Raw genomic sequence first — 18,148 nt, 5'->3', positions numbered from 1 at the left:
TGCATACCACATCAGTATATGTTTTCATATTAGCATGTAATATATTTAAACTCTTAAACTAGATCTCACATGTGAATGCCCTTCCTAACCATGATCAGCGTTCAATGTAAGAGGGTTCACAATGCATGCATAATATATGTGAAAAGTCCAATTAAATATTGTCTGTTAATAACATATTCTCTCACAGTACTGCTGGATAAGATGGTGCCAGTCTGATTGGTGTTGGTAAATGCATAAAACACCAGATTGCCTTGCAGATGACTTGCAATGAGTGCAGTGTGATAATAGCTGCAGTGATGATAATAATGACCACAAGTCAGATAAGTGAGAAATTCTGTTGATTCAGTGGGAGGGAAATTCATCTCATCAGTGTCCTACAGTGTACTCTCACACAGTATCTGCCAAGACCACACAAAAGCACACAAATCTCATCACATGCTAATTACAATCTGTAAATCATGTCATTTTTCTGTGTGTTTTTTATGTTCTCTGTGGCCATACTACAATGATGTTTATGTCTTCACATCACATGATGTATTTGCAACATTGTGTAAGTTCCCTTATGGCATAGTTATCTGGATTACCCTCCTGACTTCAGCTTACATTAAAAGTAGTGTCGTCTGTAGACTGTGTCATAGTTTTTTTGATAAATCTGTCACTCCACATTTTCTGAAGCACATATCATTTGCAGTTTGACCGTTAGTTTGATTGATTTTACCTATGTGTTTACACTGCATGATGATCCTTGGGGTATTCTAGCTTAAAAGGCTAGTAATAATTTGGGTAATATTGTTACCACATGCTTCTTGATTGACATATAATTCAAGCAGGCCAGCTTTATTCAATAAAGCTCTGTTAAGGTGATTTTGTATCAACACTAAATCCAATTTGTGGATTGTATTATCAACTCCACTGAGAATCAGCACCCAACTCTGCAGCTCTAACTGCAGGTGTTTGTGGCTCAGTGTTTTGTTTTTTTTTCTATACAACTGATCTGCAAGAGCAAATAGGAAGCTTAACAGTGACTGCATTACATTTGCTATTAAGGATATGTTGTTATTTTATGAATCTGGTAAGCTGCGCATATGTTGATACTGAGCGTATGAGTAAAATGTTCACAGACAACATTTTTGTTTTGCGAAAACAGGATTAGGGTTAATCTTGCAGTACAGTATCCATTTGTAGTGACTACAGCATTATACAATTAGTTCTGATTATGTTTAGACACTCGTATCACTTAGTTAAGATTAGGTAAAAAATGTGGTGTGGTTTAATACATAAAAAAGTCACATTTACAGTGACACACAACTGGGATAGGCCACAAAAGCACTTAAGGTTAGAGAGATTGTGTCTGATTGTGTCACCTTGTGTCTGAAGTCACTGTGAACTTTTTCTGTATTAAACCAGACTGCAATCTTTCACTAATCTTACTAAGTGCTGTGACTGCCTAAACATGACCATAGATAGGTTATAACACTGCTGTATTCACTACAAGTCAATATTTTACTGTCATGAAAAAAAGGAAAATTCCATGTCCTTGCACACAAATCAACATATTTCATTCCCTGACAATTTCATGAACTGCCATGAGACAGGGTTGTGCATGCTGGTGACATAGACTGACATAGACCCTCCCCACCCCGACGTGGGAATCATTGGCTCTCTATTGGCTACATTTATACGCTAAAGAGTACGGTTTAGACCTGCTCTATATGTACAGTGCCTCGAGATAACTTCTGTTGTGAATTGGCGCTACATAAATAAAATTGACTTGACTTGACTCTGCTGTGATTAGTAAATAGTAGTGCTCTGTTCATTCCAAAAATGCACTGCCTTTGAGAAAGAAGAAGCATCTTTATTTGTCAGTTGTAAGCAGGATCTTCACAGCTATCGTGACTTCTGTCTTAGTCCTGTTTATTTCTGCCACTTTGCCCTCTCCTGCCTCCTGCTTCTCTCCATCCACCCACCAGACGTCCTTGGATTTTCCTGCCTGTCTCAGTCACCTGACTCCCCACACCCACCTGCTCACCTGTCTCTCACTCCTTAATCACGCAGACCTGAATCCCAAACCCTCCTCACCTGTTTCCCATCCCCCAATCAAGCCATAGTATATACACTCCCAGTCCCCCAGTCATTTGCCAGATTGCTGTGATGTGTCATTCATGATCTGCATGCTGTTGCGTTAATGCCATCCAGTGACCTGTTTGCTCCAGTCATCAGTTCCTGTAGCTGCCTGTAAGCCTTTACTATCACCATCTCTTACATAGTAATCACTGAACCTTTCCTGCCTCATTGGTTTGTGTCTACATTTGGGTCCTTCTTCCTGTTTCTAAACCATGACAACAGTCGAAGACAGAAGAACTGATCATGTCAGCTATTTGTTAAGAGCATGTGTTGTTTCTATAAAAATGGCCTATGAATAACATGACAATTTCCTTAGGTAATTTTGCATGTGATCACCAGGCATTTCTTGCTTTTCACGCGTCATTTCTGTACTGACTTACCCCTAACCCAGAACACCATGAAATGACACTTGAAATGTAAATGTACCAGAAAGTGGTGTTCTGTTCATCATTCAGTGCAAGTCAGGACTGCAATGGACCCAACCACCCCCACTTTAGAGGGAAGCAGTGTTCACCAGGCAGATGCAGCAGGTCTCGCTGAGTTCAGGAACACAGGTTATTTTTGAAAAGGACACATCTAAGAGGGGTCATACACATCTAGTTGCCTTATCTGACTGTTGTATCTGTCTAGCCCTTTAGAGCTAAGGAAAGACAAGAGATCAACAGGTGATTGCAGTATATGATTCACAAGAATTGACTGTTGTTCAGGGATGCCCTTATGTTGCCTCTGCCCCTCAACTTGCAATAATATACACCTGAACCTAAAAATTGGTGCTGAGGTTTTGTGTTTGTTTTGGAGAATCTTATTGATCCTTGGTGGACAAAATTTGTGTAATTCAACTTCAAAATAAGTAAAAGTATACATGAATTTGTCCCCAAACATATCTAAAATAACCTGTCTGATTTTGGAGTTGTCATGATGAATATGGATGTCACATGTTGGAAAAACCATCCTTATATATTATTTTAATGCATGCCATCACTAAAACGGTTCAAAATTCAGTGTTGTCTTAACCATTATGACATATGGGCAGTGATGCTGCCGTTATATAGACCTAGCTTCACTAGCAAAAATCTGCAAAATTATTATTATTATGTTGTTTGTTTGTTTGTTTTTTAATATCTTCGATCATATTGCTTAAATAATATTATAGAGCGTTTAGCATGGGATTAAGATCAAAATAGATGAATATATGTCCAACTTAAAAAAATCCCCTTTAAAACTTCAACATGCATTGAAAAAGCATTTACCGTCGTGTTTTGTCAGCAAAACAGCAATACTGATAAGGTGTAATGGTTTTCCTTTTGCGTGACATAAACAGTGGGCAACTGGTTTCCTTCATGGGAAACTACCACAGCATTTGCGGCTGTGGACCGGGGCACAGCTGTCATGTTGCATGGGTAAAGGGGCGCGGTGGTGGCTGAAGAAGCGTTCATTGTTAGAGTTTTGAGCGCGTAGTTTGTCCATGCGAGAGGATACATTCTCCATTTGTCCCTACGCGTATATTTTACAGAGAAATGTCCAGGTCAACACTATGTCTTTAAAATGCCCCCACAGACCAGAGAGTGAAAGGGGTGGGCAGAGGATCGCATGCCATAGATGAGGATCCAATCGCGCAACTTTCCTTCCTGACAGCCGCAGTTTCTTGCTCTCCTTCGACTGGTTCATAAGTAAATCACAACTGGAAAGCAACAGGAGGACGGTAAAGTTTCAGTTGTTTTTTTTTTTTTTTTCTCATACGTATGATTGGTTTGGGCGTTGATTTAGTGTGTGATTACACAAATTTTTTCAATCGTCTCTTGTCATCTGCTGTGAACTGTTTATTTTCCTTTAGAAAAACACATTTTATTCACACTTGTGATTATGATTTGGTGATTGTGAATTGTTGTAGATTTTAAGGTAAAGGAGTGTTTTCATTTGAACAAGGTGGTGTTTTCATAGTGTTATGAATGAAAATCAGAAATACATCTTTCCTAAAGTGTAGCATTATGAACTAAGTCTGAACTGAAAGGTATTTTTATGTCATTTGAACTTTCAAATTATGTTGCATTGTTCAAAAGAGTGTATTACTACACACACACACTTGTTGTGTGTAGTGTAATATTAAAGCATAGCTTTGAACAAAAGGGTGTAATACATGCACCCTTTTTTGTAATACACCCTTTTGAACAGGGTAATATTATATCACAATATAATAGAATATAAAACCCAGGCAAGTGTAGTTTTGATGGTTATACTTTTTCCACTGAAACATTTAAGCTAATACTGAAATTTTACCTAATATTTTGTCATCTTTTCATTTCTCATCCTTTCTCAGTTGGCACTGAGATACTGTAGCAGCAATGTCACAGCTATATTATCGGAAAACGGACAACTCCTCATACAGGGACCGCATCCCTCTGCGGATTGTGCGGGCTGAATCTGAGCTCTCTGCCCTGGAGAGGGCCTACCTGGGGGCTGTCGAGAAGGGGGACTATGCCAGTGTGAAACAAGCCCTGGAGGAGGCTGAGATCTATTTCAGAATCAACATCAACTGCATTGACCCCCTGGGACGCACCGCCCTACTCATTGCCATTGAAAATGAGAACCTGGAGATCATTGAGCTGCTGCTCAGTTTTAATGTGTACGTGGGTGATGCCCTGCTTCATGCCATCCGTAAAGAAGTGGTGGGGGCTGTGGAGCTGCTGCTCAACCACAAGAAGCCACGTGGGGAAAAACAGGTACCATCCATGTTACATGATAACACACCATATGCAGTTTTCATATATACAGTTGTTTATCTCAAGGATTTATAATCTTATGATTTAATGATAATCTTTCTAATGTGATTCATGTGTCTGTTCAACTTGGCATTCAAAAACCTTTTTCTAAGCCTCTTTGCTTCTGCACAACAGAGTATGAAACAACAGGTCCACACAGTTATACCTCATGTGATTACTGTACTGCACACTCATATATGTATTTCTCGCTAACTTGTGTACAGAGTTTTCAGGAGCATTTGTCACTGAACAGGGAATTTCCAGTTAGGCTTCTAAAGTGCCTTCCCTCACATGTTTTCTTCTCAGCTATGTCCTACTTCATACAGTCTGTCTGACATGCACATGCACTTATGTTCATGCCCGAATAGAAAAAGGAGTCAGAGGGCAAAAGTACAGTATGTGGTGCCTTTTAATCTGCATCTTTTAGAAACAAGAATCAGTTCACCCCTAAGAGCAAAATTTCACAAACGATCACAAATGAGCTACAGTTAAGTTTGTTTTTAATCATATTTCCTGCAGTGTTTTAAATGACATTCCCTGCCAGTGGGTCATATTTCTTTTTTGATAGTGTCCCTGGGAGACACCGGCAACCTGTCCAGGGTCTGCCCTGCTCTCCTGGACCAGACCTCAGCACACTCTGAAGAGCATAAGCAGTTCAGAAAATAGATTTGAGATTTGCTGGAACATTTGCTGGACAGCAAATTTTAAGCTACTAGACTGGCATAATATTACAGTTACGTGGGATTGAATTAAATGGCTTCAGCAGATAAAGGTCTTCAGTCAGTTTATACCTAAGTCTAAATCTGATACAGATAATGAAAAGAAATAATAACTTGTTTCCTTTGTCTCTGAATTTCAGACTTGACTGTGTTTATTTTAGAAATCTAATGATTATTTCTGCTTGAAAGTTGTAGCGCTGATACTCTTTGATGTGCTGGTGTGGGTCTTTTTTGCCAAAGCTTTTACAACAAAAAGTCATTCTCCATGGGTCGTGTATCAGGCAGTTTGATAAAGGCCCCGGTTGCGTTCAACTTCTTGACATCTTTGTCAATTTGTTTTTCAACACTGCCAGTTCTCCCACTAATGGTGTATTCTGTGATGAGTAGGAAAAAGAAAAAAGGGTGTAGTTGCCTCTAACTAGGAAGATATTTTGAGGCCAGCTGAACCACAAGCCATTAGCTGTGTGCTTGCTGTTAGACAAGATCATCAGAGACCCAAGACAGATGAAATTAGACCCATTCAATTCAGATGTTTCAGTGCCAGTGAGGGGTTTAAAAGGATGTGCTCTTTTGTGAAATATCTGATAAAATATTGGTGTGCTGTAAATGTAGTTTTGTTTTAAATGTGTTCATTTGTGTGCTCTTCTCTTGTTTTCCTGAAAAGGTTCCACCAATTCTGTTAGACAAACAGTTTTCAGACTTCACCCCAGACATCACTCCGATCATCCTCGCAGCCCATACCAACAACTATGAGATCATCAAACTGCTTGTGCAGCGAGGTGTTTCCATACCTCAACCACATGCTGTGCGTTGCAACTGCATGGAGTGCGTGTCCAGTTCAGACGTGGATGGCCTGCGTCACTCTCGCTCTCGTCTCAACATCTACAAGGCCCTTTCCAGCCCGTCTCTCATCGCCCTCTCCAGCGAGGATCCTTTCCTCACGGCTTTTCAGCTCAGCTGGGAGCTGAAGGAACTCAGTACAGTGGAGAACGAGTTCAAGTCAGAGTACGAGGAGCTGTCTCATATGTGTAAGCAATTTGCAAAAGACCTCCTGGACCAGACCAGAAGCTCTAGAGAGTTGGAAATAATCCTCAACTACCGTGACGACATCAATCCTCTGCTGGATGAGAACTCAAATGACCTGGCACGACTGAAGCTTGCTATCAAATATTGCCAGAAAGAGGTAAGCTCTTTGTTAATTATGATTACCTCTTTGTCACACAATCACTTTCTTCAGGGTGAAAAAGATAACCCGCATTAAGAAAAGCACAGGAATTTCTCTTGGTAACACTGATACACACACTAAAACCTGACAGTTTTACAGTCTATATTGACATTAAGTAACCCAAGAAATAAGTGTAACATTCTTTGAATAGCACGGAGTGCTAGATAACAAGAGCAGCACCAAGATGTGCTGTAAATGGCCTGAAATGGGTGGAGATGTACATTAGGAGTTTAGAGCAACATGTAATTGCCAGGCTGGCTCTCAAGAATGCATTACAGTGACCCTTTCAGACAGTCCCATGACGACTGGATAATTGGGGATAATGATGGAATAAGTGATGGCCATTTCCCTGAAATACAAACTCATAATATTTTAATTAGGGAGGGAACCTTTTACTGCCTTTTAACATATTCTGAGTATTTATCCCCTGGATACAATACCAGCTGTCTGTTATTTGCTGTGAAACAGAGCTGCTAAAAATTATATGCTGTGATTACACAGGTCTTTTAACAGAATAAGATAAATATGAAACATCAATTTAAGTGTTATTTATGAAGTTTATAATCATTAGTGTCTGTAAATGCATAGACATGACCAAGGGTGTTTGCTTAACACAGCAGAGGGTGACAACAAATATATAAGCTGATAACAATCAGTGCCTTTGATCTCATAACATGCCACAGTATAGAATGCACACTGTGTTTTAGTCAGTGTCTGTTATTTGTTCCACTCATTAAAGAGACCACTTAGAGACTTTGGGTCTCAGTTTGTATACAGCAGTTGTATAGTATGTGCAGAGTTAAAGGCTCATACGACTTTTGTACTTTTTAAAATTTTGTCTCTGTATTGAGCATTTTAGAGTTTGCGTTTTGGCTTTTCTGTGACATTTTGAGGAGACAGTTGGCAATGTGAGAGTGAAAGATTAGTGTGACTGCTGACAAGTTCATGTGCCACAATTGGTCTCCATGGCAAAAAGTTTTATAGCTGAACTTCAGGGTTTCAGTGGCTATTGGCTTTAGCACAAATAGATGTTTTGTATAAGATGTCTTTGGCTGATTTGAGACTACAATTTACAATCTACACTACAACAACAAATAGTAATAGATTATAGACCTGTTTCTATGCAGTGCTGGACATGCTATGATGGAAGCACATTAAAAGATAACATTCACCAAAAAAAGTGTTTTTGTTTATTTTTTGCCTTAATTTAAGTCAGTAGTAGAGATGCAGACAGGAGACATGGACAAGAAAGAGAGGGGGTATTTGAACTGTGGACTTTTGGATTATAGTGGATACGCTGTAACCATTCAGCTACCAGAATGGTTAAAATAAATATATAGTGCTGCCTAAAAGAGCAGGACAGAATACAAAAAGAAAATAAGATTGCACTTAGGCTCTCTAAATAGCAGCAAAATACAACTGTTTGAACTCAAGTATAACATGGAGGACTGTACACTTGTCAGCCTGGATAGTCTTGGATTTTTTTTATTGCCCTTAAGTTTGATTTTAATTTCTTCATAGACTCATCTTAATGCCTTAATGCCTTAAGATTCAGCTTCACTTGAGATTTGGTAACAAATGTGATACATTTTTAAACATTAAAATTATAGCAATAATAAATATGTTAATTCCAGGCACACCTTGTATAGCACTCATCATGTGCAATTATTAATTTGGCCTATATACTGTAACCTGGAGTGAGGCTGAATCAAGACAAATGAACTTGATAAAACAAGCTTAATGGTTTTTCCCCATTTGGGCTCATGTTTTGAGGAACGGTAGTACTTCCCTCGCTGCAGCTGTGCAACTTATTGTAGCTATTATTTATGTGCTAGCTCCTTTATTTAGTTCATGAATATTGATGATCAAAGACTTGTTTTTCATTCTATGAATAATACGGAAAATTATTATTGATGTCTTTTGTATAGTACTTTATTGAATTTTGAATTGTGAGAGTTAGTGTTATTCATGCCCCATATACAGTATAATCAGTTGGAGACAGATGATTTGCACATGTAAAATTTGACAATTTTAATACTTTTTTAAAAAAATTCTGACTCCCTTCTATCAGAGCAGATGGTGCAAAATTTATATTAGTGTGATAAGCATCTGTAGTGGAAAAAAAGGAATGTCTGTTGGTCCTTTTTGTTTCCTGATTTCATATCCCCTTTTATTTTACAAATGTATTTTTAGAATGAGCCTGAGTTTGCTTAGGCTCATGACTGACTTTAGACTTGAATCAGATTTATTTCAAATGACTTGAGAATAGGTCTTACCCTAAAAGAAAATTTTTGAAGTTTATTATTAAGCACACATGACAGATAAAGTCACAGAGTTATCTTTTGCAGAACAGATATTGGCTTGGACTTGTAGGCTTTCTGCACCAGAGCCTCGAAACTGAAACCACATAACTCCAGACTGATTTTACACTTACACAAGGCTGCAAACAGTAGTAAGTAAAAGTAATAAGGGACTGTTTAGTGTTTGAACTGCCATTCTCTAACTAACCCATGGAGGTTGCCAATGGGTGGTTGCTGTGTGTATACACTGCATGGAATGTCTTTGTCCATTTATCTACTAATGCCAAGAATACAGACAAATAACATATGTTCCTAAGCTGGACTGTTCTAAGTGATTGTCATTTTGGACTTTGGTAAAGAAAAGGCACCAAAGTAGTGTAGTTTAATGGATTACATAAACCACCAGCACTTACTGGGTGGCCACAGTATTCAGTCGTGGCAAATTGCTCTTTTAATGTTTTCAGTAAAGATGTTTGCTTCTTTTCTGCTACTTTTTGCACTTATTCTGCGCTGACCTGGGTTAAAATATTGCATAGAGTTTAATGGGGCTGTAATGGTAATAGTGAAACTATAGCACCTATAGTTTCATTATTGCCATTACAGCTCCAATGTATAGCACATTGAGCACAAAAAAAGTCTTAAAGATACTATCTTAAATATCTGTAATTCTCACTGATAACTTAAGAATCACATGATGCCATATGACTGGAGATCTCTAAGTGTTGTTTACATGGACTGCTGCAGAGTAGTATAGCACAGTGATAGCTTATTATAATAAAAATATTTTTTTCATTATTGCAGCACAACATTGTGTTTTTTTTTTTTCCTAAAAATCACATTGCTGGATAAAGTTTCTATGTACAGTATACATAGGGAAAAATAAATGGACAGTTGCATATGTGATCTACCACAAATTGCAGCATAGTGCTCAAGTATTTTCTGTGGAATTTAGATATAGTCATATTCAAGTAAACTTATTTAAATGTTATCAATTTGCTATTTGCTATTATTTAAAACTATACAACATGTCATTACTATGCCTTAGCACATAATTAATATTCTTTTTTTTTTTTTAAAGGAATGATGTGACATGTTGATGAGGCAATTTTCACCTTCCAAAAATGTCCTCAGACAAAATCTGGTCATGCCAGATGCCACCATTTGCCTCAAGTCATGTTATAGCAAGTCAACAGCTCACAAGGACAAATAGGATACACTGAAGACGTTAGATTCTGCACTGATAGATGACCTCATCACCCACAGTTTACTGCTATATAGTACCATAATGGAGATCCATTTTGGCCATAATTAGGTTAAACTGAAATTAAGTTCCATCACCATCTGCAGATGTCCAGCAGATGTTTATATTAAATCTCACAGGGCAGAGAAAATGTGTATGGGAAACAGGTTTGATAATCATTTCTTATTAGAAAACACTTTTGTAATGTTTGTCCACTTTAAACGTCTATCTTGCATGCTTCTTGCCTCTCTTTTTCTATACAATGGAGTCAGGAATGTTGAAGCATATTTTGTCCATCCATAAATGTTGCCCTTGCTGTGGATTAGCAACAGGAGGCAGCTTGGCAGTTGGGGGGGGTCAGGGGATTGTTTTGTTTTGTTTTTGTGTACTGTTCTGTCATTTTCTGAATAGATTTTGAAGACCAAGAGACAGGAAAAAAATTAAATTTCAGTTAATGTCTTTCATCTTTCTTTGTCTCCCTTTCTCTCAGTTTGTTGCTCAGCCCAACTGTCAGCAGCTGCTGGCGTCTCGGTGGTATGATGAGTTCCCAGGCTGGAGGAGGCGTCACTGGGCAGCAAAGCTCGTCACATGTTTCTTGATTGGCCTCCTCTTTCCACTGTTATCCATCTTCTACCTGATCTCTCCAAAGAGCCGCTATGGGTTATTCATCCGTAAGCCTTTCATCAAGTTCATTTGTCACACTGCTTCCTACCTGACCTTCCTCTTCCTGCTCTTCTTGGCCTCACAGCACATAGCTGCCGCAGAGCGGGACTTTCAGGGCCCGCCACCCACCACAGTGGAATGGATTATCCTACCTTGGGTGCTTGGTAACAATAAACACAGACTTACACATGCACACATAGACATGAAGACTGCTGTTCATCCTCCTGTTATCATGCACTGTTGTAAATCTGTACATTGTAGTTCTGCACATTTGGCAGTCAAACAAAGGGACTTACCATGACCACATTCATGCAGCTATCTACACACCAGTTGTTTGATGACCTCTGTTGACAACAGTTGTTTATCTCTCCAAGGTTTTATATGGACTGAGATCAAACAGATGTGGGATAGTGGTTTCCAGGAGTACATAGATGACTGGTGGAACTTAATGGACTTCATAATGAACTCCTTGTATCTTGCAACCATTGCTCTGAAGTTTGTTGCCCATGTTAAGGTACGATATATGTTGGAGTGGAAGGTATTTGAAAGCCATGGATTCAAAATTGTCTACACAGTAAACACTGCAGTATCTTTACTTAATTAAAAAGACAGGTTGGTCAACCCCACCTTTTAACTTTGCTAGCAGTCTATGTCATAGTTTATTTTTAAGAGGAAAAAAAAATGAAATCACTACATTTTCTTGTATTTCACAGTAAAAAAAAAGTATTTCTGCTGATAGTCTATGTATTCATCATTTTCCCTATTTCTATTTTACAGTACAGTGGGTGCAAACCCAGAGACAGCTGGGATATGTGGCACCCGACTTTGGTGGCAGAGGCATTGTTTGCTATTGCCAACATCTTTAGCTCCTTACGCCTCATCTGCCTGTTCACTGCCAACTCTCATCTTGGGCCCTTACAGATTTCACTGGGTCGCATGCTCCTGGACATCCTCAAGTTCCTCTTCATCTACTGTCTTGTGCTTTTAGCCTTTGCCAATGGCCTCAACCAGCTGTACTTTTATTATGTAACACGCGAGAAAGATTGCCAGGGTATTCGGTGTAATGTGCAAAACAACGCCTTCACAACGCAAGTTTAAGTTCTTAAATTGTTCCTGATAAATCTGTATTGTTGACAATTAATAAGTTTGTTATTTAGTGGCGCATAATGTGATGTATGGTTGTTTGCTTTTCAGGCTGTTCGAGACACTACAGTCATTATTTTGGTCTGTATTTGGCCTGATTTCCCTCTATGTTACCAATGTGAAACCAGACCATCAATTCACTGAATTTGTGGGCACAACAATGTTTGGCACATACAATGTGATCTCCTTGGTAGTGCTTCTGAACATGCTAATTGCAATGATGAACAACTCCTACCAGCACATAGCTGTGAGTAGTGTAGCTTACCTACTTTTATAGTTTTATTACACTAATTTGTCTTGTATTCCTTTGCTAAAGATAAAATGATAAATTGCTGTTTGTTTTTCTTTTCAGGATCATGCAGATATAGAGTGGAAATTTGCAAGAACAAAATTATGGATGAGCTATTTTGAAGAAGGGGGGACTTTGCCATCTCCATTTAATATAATACCCAGTCCAAAATCAGTGTATTATCTAATTGGATGGATAAAGACTTATTTGTTTAGGAGACCTAGCATAAAAAGGCTTGATACCTTTGAAACATTGGGGGTAAGGAGTTTCTCTAAATTTGCTCTGACTACTGTTTTTTGTCATCACTGTGTTTCATACAAACCTTAGGTTACAAACCTTTCTGTCTGGTGTTATAGCTTTAAAGTGAGTGGCTCCAAAAGAATTAGGACTAAATTAGATCACTTGTTCTCTACAGCAATTGATTAGGCACTAAGTTAATATGTATTGGCCTGCTACTGAGAAAGGGCAAGTAAAGAAACAATAATTCACTGTACTGATTGAAACCAGAAATACATGTTACCTTCTTAACTCACCTTCATCTTCCTTTAATTCCAGAGACGTGCAGCTGAAAATGTAAGATTAAACCATGAGTATCAGGTAGTATTTTTTTTTTTTTACATAATATACTATCGTGTTTTGATGCAACTTTATTCAAAAAACAATCTGAAATTGTTATTTATTTATTTTTTTTTAGGAGGTTTTGAGGAACCTTGTGAAGCGCTATGTGGCCGCAATGATCAGAGATGCCAAGACAGCAGAAGGGTTGACAGAGGAGAATTTCAAGGTAGTATACAGTTATTCAATGTTGAAACCTCAATTACTCAATTACTAGGTTGTTTTTACTGCTGTGTAATCTCTGCTGTTGTTTAATCTCTGTTTCTCAATAAATGATAGGAGCTGAAGCAGGATATCTCGAGCTTCCGCTATGAAGTCCTGGGAATGATGAAGGGTAAATCTCATGGTAGGGCAAGTAAAGTTGCAGGCTCCACCTTGGCATACCCTGGAAACCCATTCAAATACTCTCCCAAACTCCTTACTGATGAGCCTGAACAGAAGCTCGACGTGTTTGATGTGATCACTACCACCTTACATAGTGGAGCTGCCAACACCACCCGCTCTGTTTGCTCTGATAGGCTAGCCAATGGTTCAGTTGTTCCATCCAGTACAGGACAGATTCAAAACGAGCTACCCAGGGATGTCTCAGATGCTGGTTCCCTCCAGAGACAGAGCAGACTCCCCTCTCAGAGATGTGATGAAATATTTTCATTGTCAGAGGAAGACTCATTGGGATCCAGTGGACAAAACCAAGAACAACTTCAGACTGAGAAATTAATTGTGGACGTCTTACAAAAAGTAGAGAATAGTTTAATGGAGAATGAACATTCTTGCAAAGAGCACATTAAAGAAGTGAAAAATGGGCCAAAAAAATACAAAAATTAATCTTTGTCCACAATTGAGGGACACCAACCATGTCAGAGCAACATTTTTGGGTTTTATTTTTAAACTTCCTCTACCAGTTTTCAAATATGTTTTTGAAATAAACTAGTTCTCTCAAGATAAACAGTACTGTATACTGTATTGTATACTCAGTTTAAATCTTGCATCCTTATACAATGTTACAATAATGTTATGTCATTTCACATTATGTTATAAATACAAAATACACATTAATGAGTGAGGACTGACTAAGTGAGTGCTGACTTGATGCTCAGGGAATAGTGACATAGGTCAGTAATTCATGTTTCACCTTGAGCAATTACTTCCAAAGAGCCAAAACACCCTGTTGCCTAACCTCTACTTTACCACGTTGAAATGTTCTCTTAATGTGATATGCAAAAATACTGTATCTTTAATCTCTGTCTATAGAAAAACTATTACTCCTCATATGCTGACAGTATCCAGTTCTTTCTGCTAAAATTATACAGGAAGAAATAATCAAGAAAATTAATACAGAGTAAAAACAAGTTTATTTGTATTTAATGCATGACCTGATTTAATATGTCATTTGGATACATTATCCAGTTGATTAACAAGCAATGTAGCACCTTGCCAATTCAAAGATTAAGAACAGTTTCAGTTGTAGATCTTTTACTCCACAGTTACCTCCCTTTTTTAGAGTGACTGGGAAACTATCACTCCTAATTTTGTTGTTGGAGCAGAAGAGACACCCAGTGTATGAGATTTGTCACAGGATTTGTTCCTCAAACTCCTCAAGTGTTATCTTAAAAGCATAGGAGCCCACTGGCAATGTGCTGCTATTGTGACATGTTTGACTATGATCAAATAAAAGTGAATGCTAATTTAAAAAGTGTTTATAACTTTTGTGGGTCTCATGGCTCTCCCTTTAGTTTGCTGTACTCTTCTCATTTATTTATGTATCTACATATTTTCATTTCTCTCATTTCATAATGAAGCATGATGACACTAGAAACTACCATCAAGGCAGAGAGTTGGTGGGACAAAGTACATGGGGAGACTTTTGCAGGCATTCGCCTTTCTTTTTGCTGCTGAAATTTTCTCTCTCATCGTGTTTACTGGGGAAAAGATTTTGGTAAATAGTTTATTACCCTCTCTCTCGATGTTGATACTGTGATCCTGTGTGCATTAGATGTACAGTTTACATTGACATCCTCCCCCTGAGCGATCTGACTGAAGAGAAGCATAACTTTGCTCTCTTACACTCCCTTATTCTGCAGTTCACTTTTCTGCAGTTTAGTCATATCCTGTCTGTCCAGGCAGGTGTAAAGTGGCTCTGCCTTTGGTATTAACTGTAAATTGATTGTTTCATCTTCCAATAAACAGCAGTTTTTCATACAGCTTTCCACAGCAATCTTTTTCAGAATTGGACATAATTACTTGCAATTTCGATGCAGTGAAAGAATCTAAATACAATTAGTTCCTAAGCTAAACTGCCTGAAGTATACCAATTAATTGATTAGTTACCCTTTGACCAGTTACAACATTAAAATGCTATTTATCTGTTTAAACATCACAAATAATGATCCAATATTAGAACACCCTACATTTTTGTACATTTTGCTGCTATGGTTTGCCACTGTTACAATTTAATACTTACCACTGGCATTTCCAGCTCTGTCTAATGACTTGGTGATTCTATAGTTATAGGGAAAATGAGCTTGTGTTGTAGGTTTTCCTACTTATCGGGCATCAAGCACCCTCTAGTGATGTGCAAGCATATAAAAGACTAGTGTAGAGTTGTGAACTAAATAACAACACGCAAAGAATGGCATCACTATACAGACTGTGCACCCAACTGTGCTTCTTATACTTTCAAAGACTGGGTTTGACTTAATTTATTTGAGGTACAGTATTACTGTATTATTACTGTTGGCTTTTATTGTTTTGTTTTATTGTTTTATCTAACTGACTTTTATTGTTTTTATTTGTTTTGTTTTATGTTTGTGTAAAGCACTTTGGTTAACTCTGTTGTTTTTAAAGTGCTTTATAAATAAAGCTGAGTTGAGTTGAGTACTACTGCTATAAACACATCATTAACAATAGTAGCAATTTGTTAATCAGATTTATTATGTAATTGAAGTTAAATTACTTATATGCACAGATACTCAACTTCACACCTTCATAGCTTGATGCTGCACACAACCTGGGGTCCCGGACAAAGTCTTCAGGTTCCTCTTACCCTAGCAGCCAAGAACAAATCACACAGTCCTTAGAAAGCAAATCAATAGACTCAATAGCTCACTCAATCATGATTGCTGATGCATTTTTACCTTCATTTCAACTTAAAAGGAGCTTACTTGCAAGATACAAAGAGAGGAAACTTGTTTGTGACACATGAAGTGTTTGTGACTGTGTGTGAAAGTGACTGATTCAAACAAAGACTGTTCTGATTCAAAGTGTAAATATCACACTGCATTTATTTATCACTGTAGTGAGTTCATCCATGCCATTATTTCTCCATGCAAGCAAGTACAGAGTCTTTACTCTGAAAATTGGCTGCTTACTGGAATGTTGGGATTGTAAAGTTAATGTATTCCAGTTGTTGGGATTTTAGGAGAGATGAAAAGCCTGGGTAGGGATTTTATGCATAAGCACTCAGCTAAGGCCTCAACTAATCAAGTTCATAAGAAGCTTGCTGCCTTGATATTGTCACCTTTTCAGTGGACATGTAATTTGCTGAGTGATTCATTTTCTGATCTGTGACGCCTTTCTACTTTCACTCGCAGGTTAAAAATAAATATGTAATACACTAGCATAAGTAAGGCCCATGGTTTTCATTCTGCAGTATTGGGTTCTGAGTAGTGTCTTTTCCCCCTTTCTACAATCCACTGGCTGAGTTGGCCAGGAGGGCATTACTTTCCCACTTGCATTTGGAACATCTGGCAAGCCAGTGGGTTGAACTACATGTGGCAGAATTAATGGTGTAAGTGATGCCACTTGGGTATGCTGTGAGTAACAACACCCAAGGGTAAAACATATCACTTTTAGAACTTAATGTTTAAATGCAATACAGGAAAAAAAATTGTCTTTTATCAACCAAAGCCATTGGTAATTTTTTTTTATTAGTAAAGAGTAGTAATAAAAATTGTACAGAAACTACAAAAGATTTGATAACACATTATAAAGTAACTATTTAATATATTTCACACACATGTGCTAATGCTGTTTATAAGTCATAGCTCATTATCATTTCCTTTCAACAGTTCTGGGATTTCACATTGTGCATGTCTGAGCCATTTCACAATTAATTCCCAAGTGTTGTGTGAAGTTGTATCCAAGAAACTATTAACACGAAAATACAAATGTCTTTGTTCTGTTAGCTCTTGTGTTACAAGACTCACCAGTCATTTTAGATAGCTAGGCATTTGAGATATGGATCATGGATTGTGGCTTTTAAAGGCTGGTGTGGCTCCATCATCAGTATATATTCCACTGCCACTACATTCTGTAGCACCACCAGGTGGCGCAAACTACATTCTGAAAAATTAACACAATCAGTGCTCTGGCATTTGTTCAGAAAATTGATTATGTAATGTTTCTTTGTTTCTAAGCCAAGTAAATGACATTTTTGCAGACAAGATATGGCTTGATTCTGCTGTCCAAGTATTCCATCTGCTGAGTATACATGTCTTTAATGAGGCTGCCAATGAGGGCTTATTATGTAGCAGTGCACTGAGAAATATATTTGCTGAAGCATTTGCATAACACTGAGCCTTAACTTGACTGTTTTAAACAAAAGGTGCACTAATGAGTCCAGGTACTGTTACTCATTTTCACTGTGGTGCAATCAACTGTTATTTTTAAGTATTTTTAAACAAGTAAGTGTGTTGTAATGAGGCTTTTTACATTAATAGAAAATTCTTCAAATAAGTCTACAATATTTTAAAAGTAACAAATATAGTTTGTTAGAAATGGATAAAAATTTATGCATCTTTTAAACATGCATAAAAGAGGAATGACAAAGATTTAAAAACATTTGGTAAATGTGATTGTGGTTCCACTTTTTACAAAATCTCTGCAGAAGTGATCTAACATGTAAATATAAAGATTTAAAGTTCACACTTTATCTCACAAAAATGCTCAAGCCCAACATATTTCTGTATACAAATGTCATTTTTTAGAAGTTCTGGGTGGTCCATGCATGCATGAAATGTTGCCATCCTCCATGAGTGGAGGGTGAGACTTGTGGTATATAAACTCCCACTCT

The 18,148-nt window shown here is 37.8% G+C and overlaps 1 protein-coding gene across 2 annotated transcripts; it reads left to right on the top strand.

Moving 5' to 3' along the window:
- The first annotated feature begins 2,146 nt into the window (after positions 1 to 2,146).
- LOC108876021 (short transient receptor potential channel 4) lies at positions 2,147 to 16,428 on the top strand. 2 transcript variants are annotated; one of them, XM_018665279.2, is made up of 12 exons: positions 2,147 to 2,235; positions 3,682 to 3,826; positions 4,442 to 4,844; positions 6,267 to 6,785; positions 10,858 to 11,194; positions 11,405 to 11,544; positions 11,808 to 12,118; positions 12,225 to 12,420; positions 12,526 to 12,720; positions 13,018 to 13,059; positions 13,157 to 13,246; positions 13,357 to 16,428. In XM_018665279.2, the coding sequence occupies exons 3-12, from the start codon at positions 4,467 to 4,469 to the stop codon at positions 13,900 to 13,902; spliced, it is 2,754 nt and encodes a 917-aa protein (XP_018520795.1). In that variant the 5' UTR covers positions 2,147 to 2,235; positions 3,682 to 3,826; positions 4,442 to 4,466; the 3' UTR covers positions 13,903 to 16,428. The 2 variants fall into 2 exon arrangements, with proteins under 2 accessions (XP_018520795.1, XP_050921565.1); XM_051065608.1 differs by lacking the exon at positions 2,147 to 2,235 and having other exon boundaries at positions 3,305 to 3,826.
- The last annotated feature ends 1,720 nt before the right edge of the window (positions 16,429 to 18,148 follow it).

The sequence above is a fragment of the Lates calcarifer genome, linkage group LG21 (genome assembly GCF_001640805.2).
Source record: "Lates calcarifer isolate ASB-BC8 linkage group LG21, TLL_Latcal_v3, whole genome shotgun sequence".
In the NCBI taxonomy this organism is placed as follows: Eukaryota; Metazoa; Chordata; class Actinopteri; family Centropomidae; genus Lates; species Lates calcarifer.
Note: the sequence above shows the minus strand (reverse complement) of the source record. Positions and strands in the feature narration are given on the sequence as shown.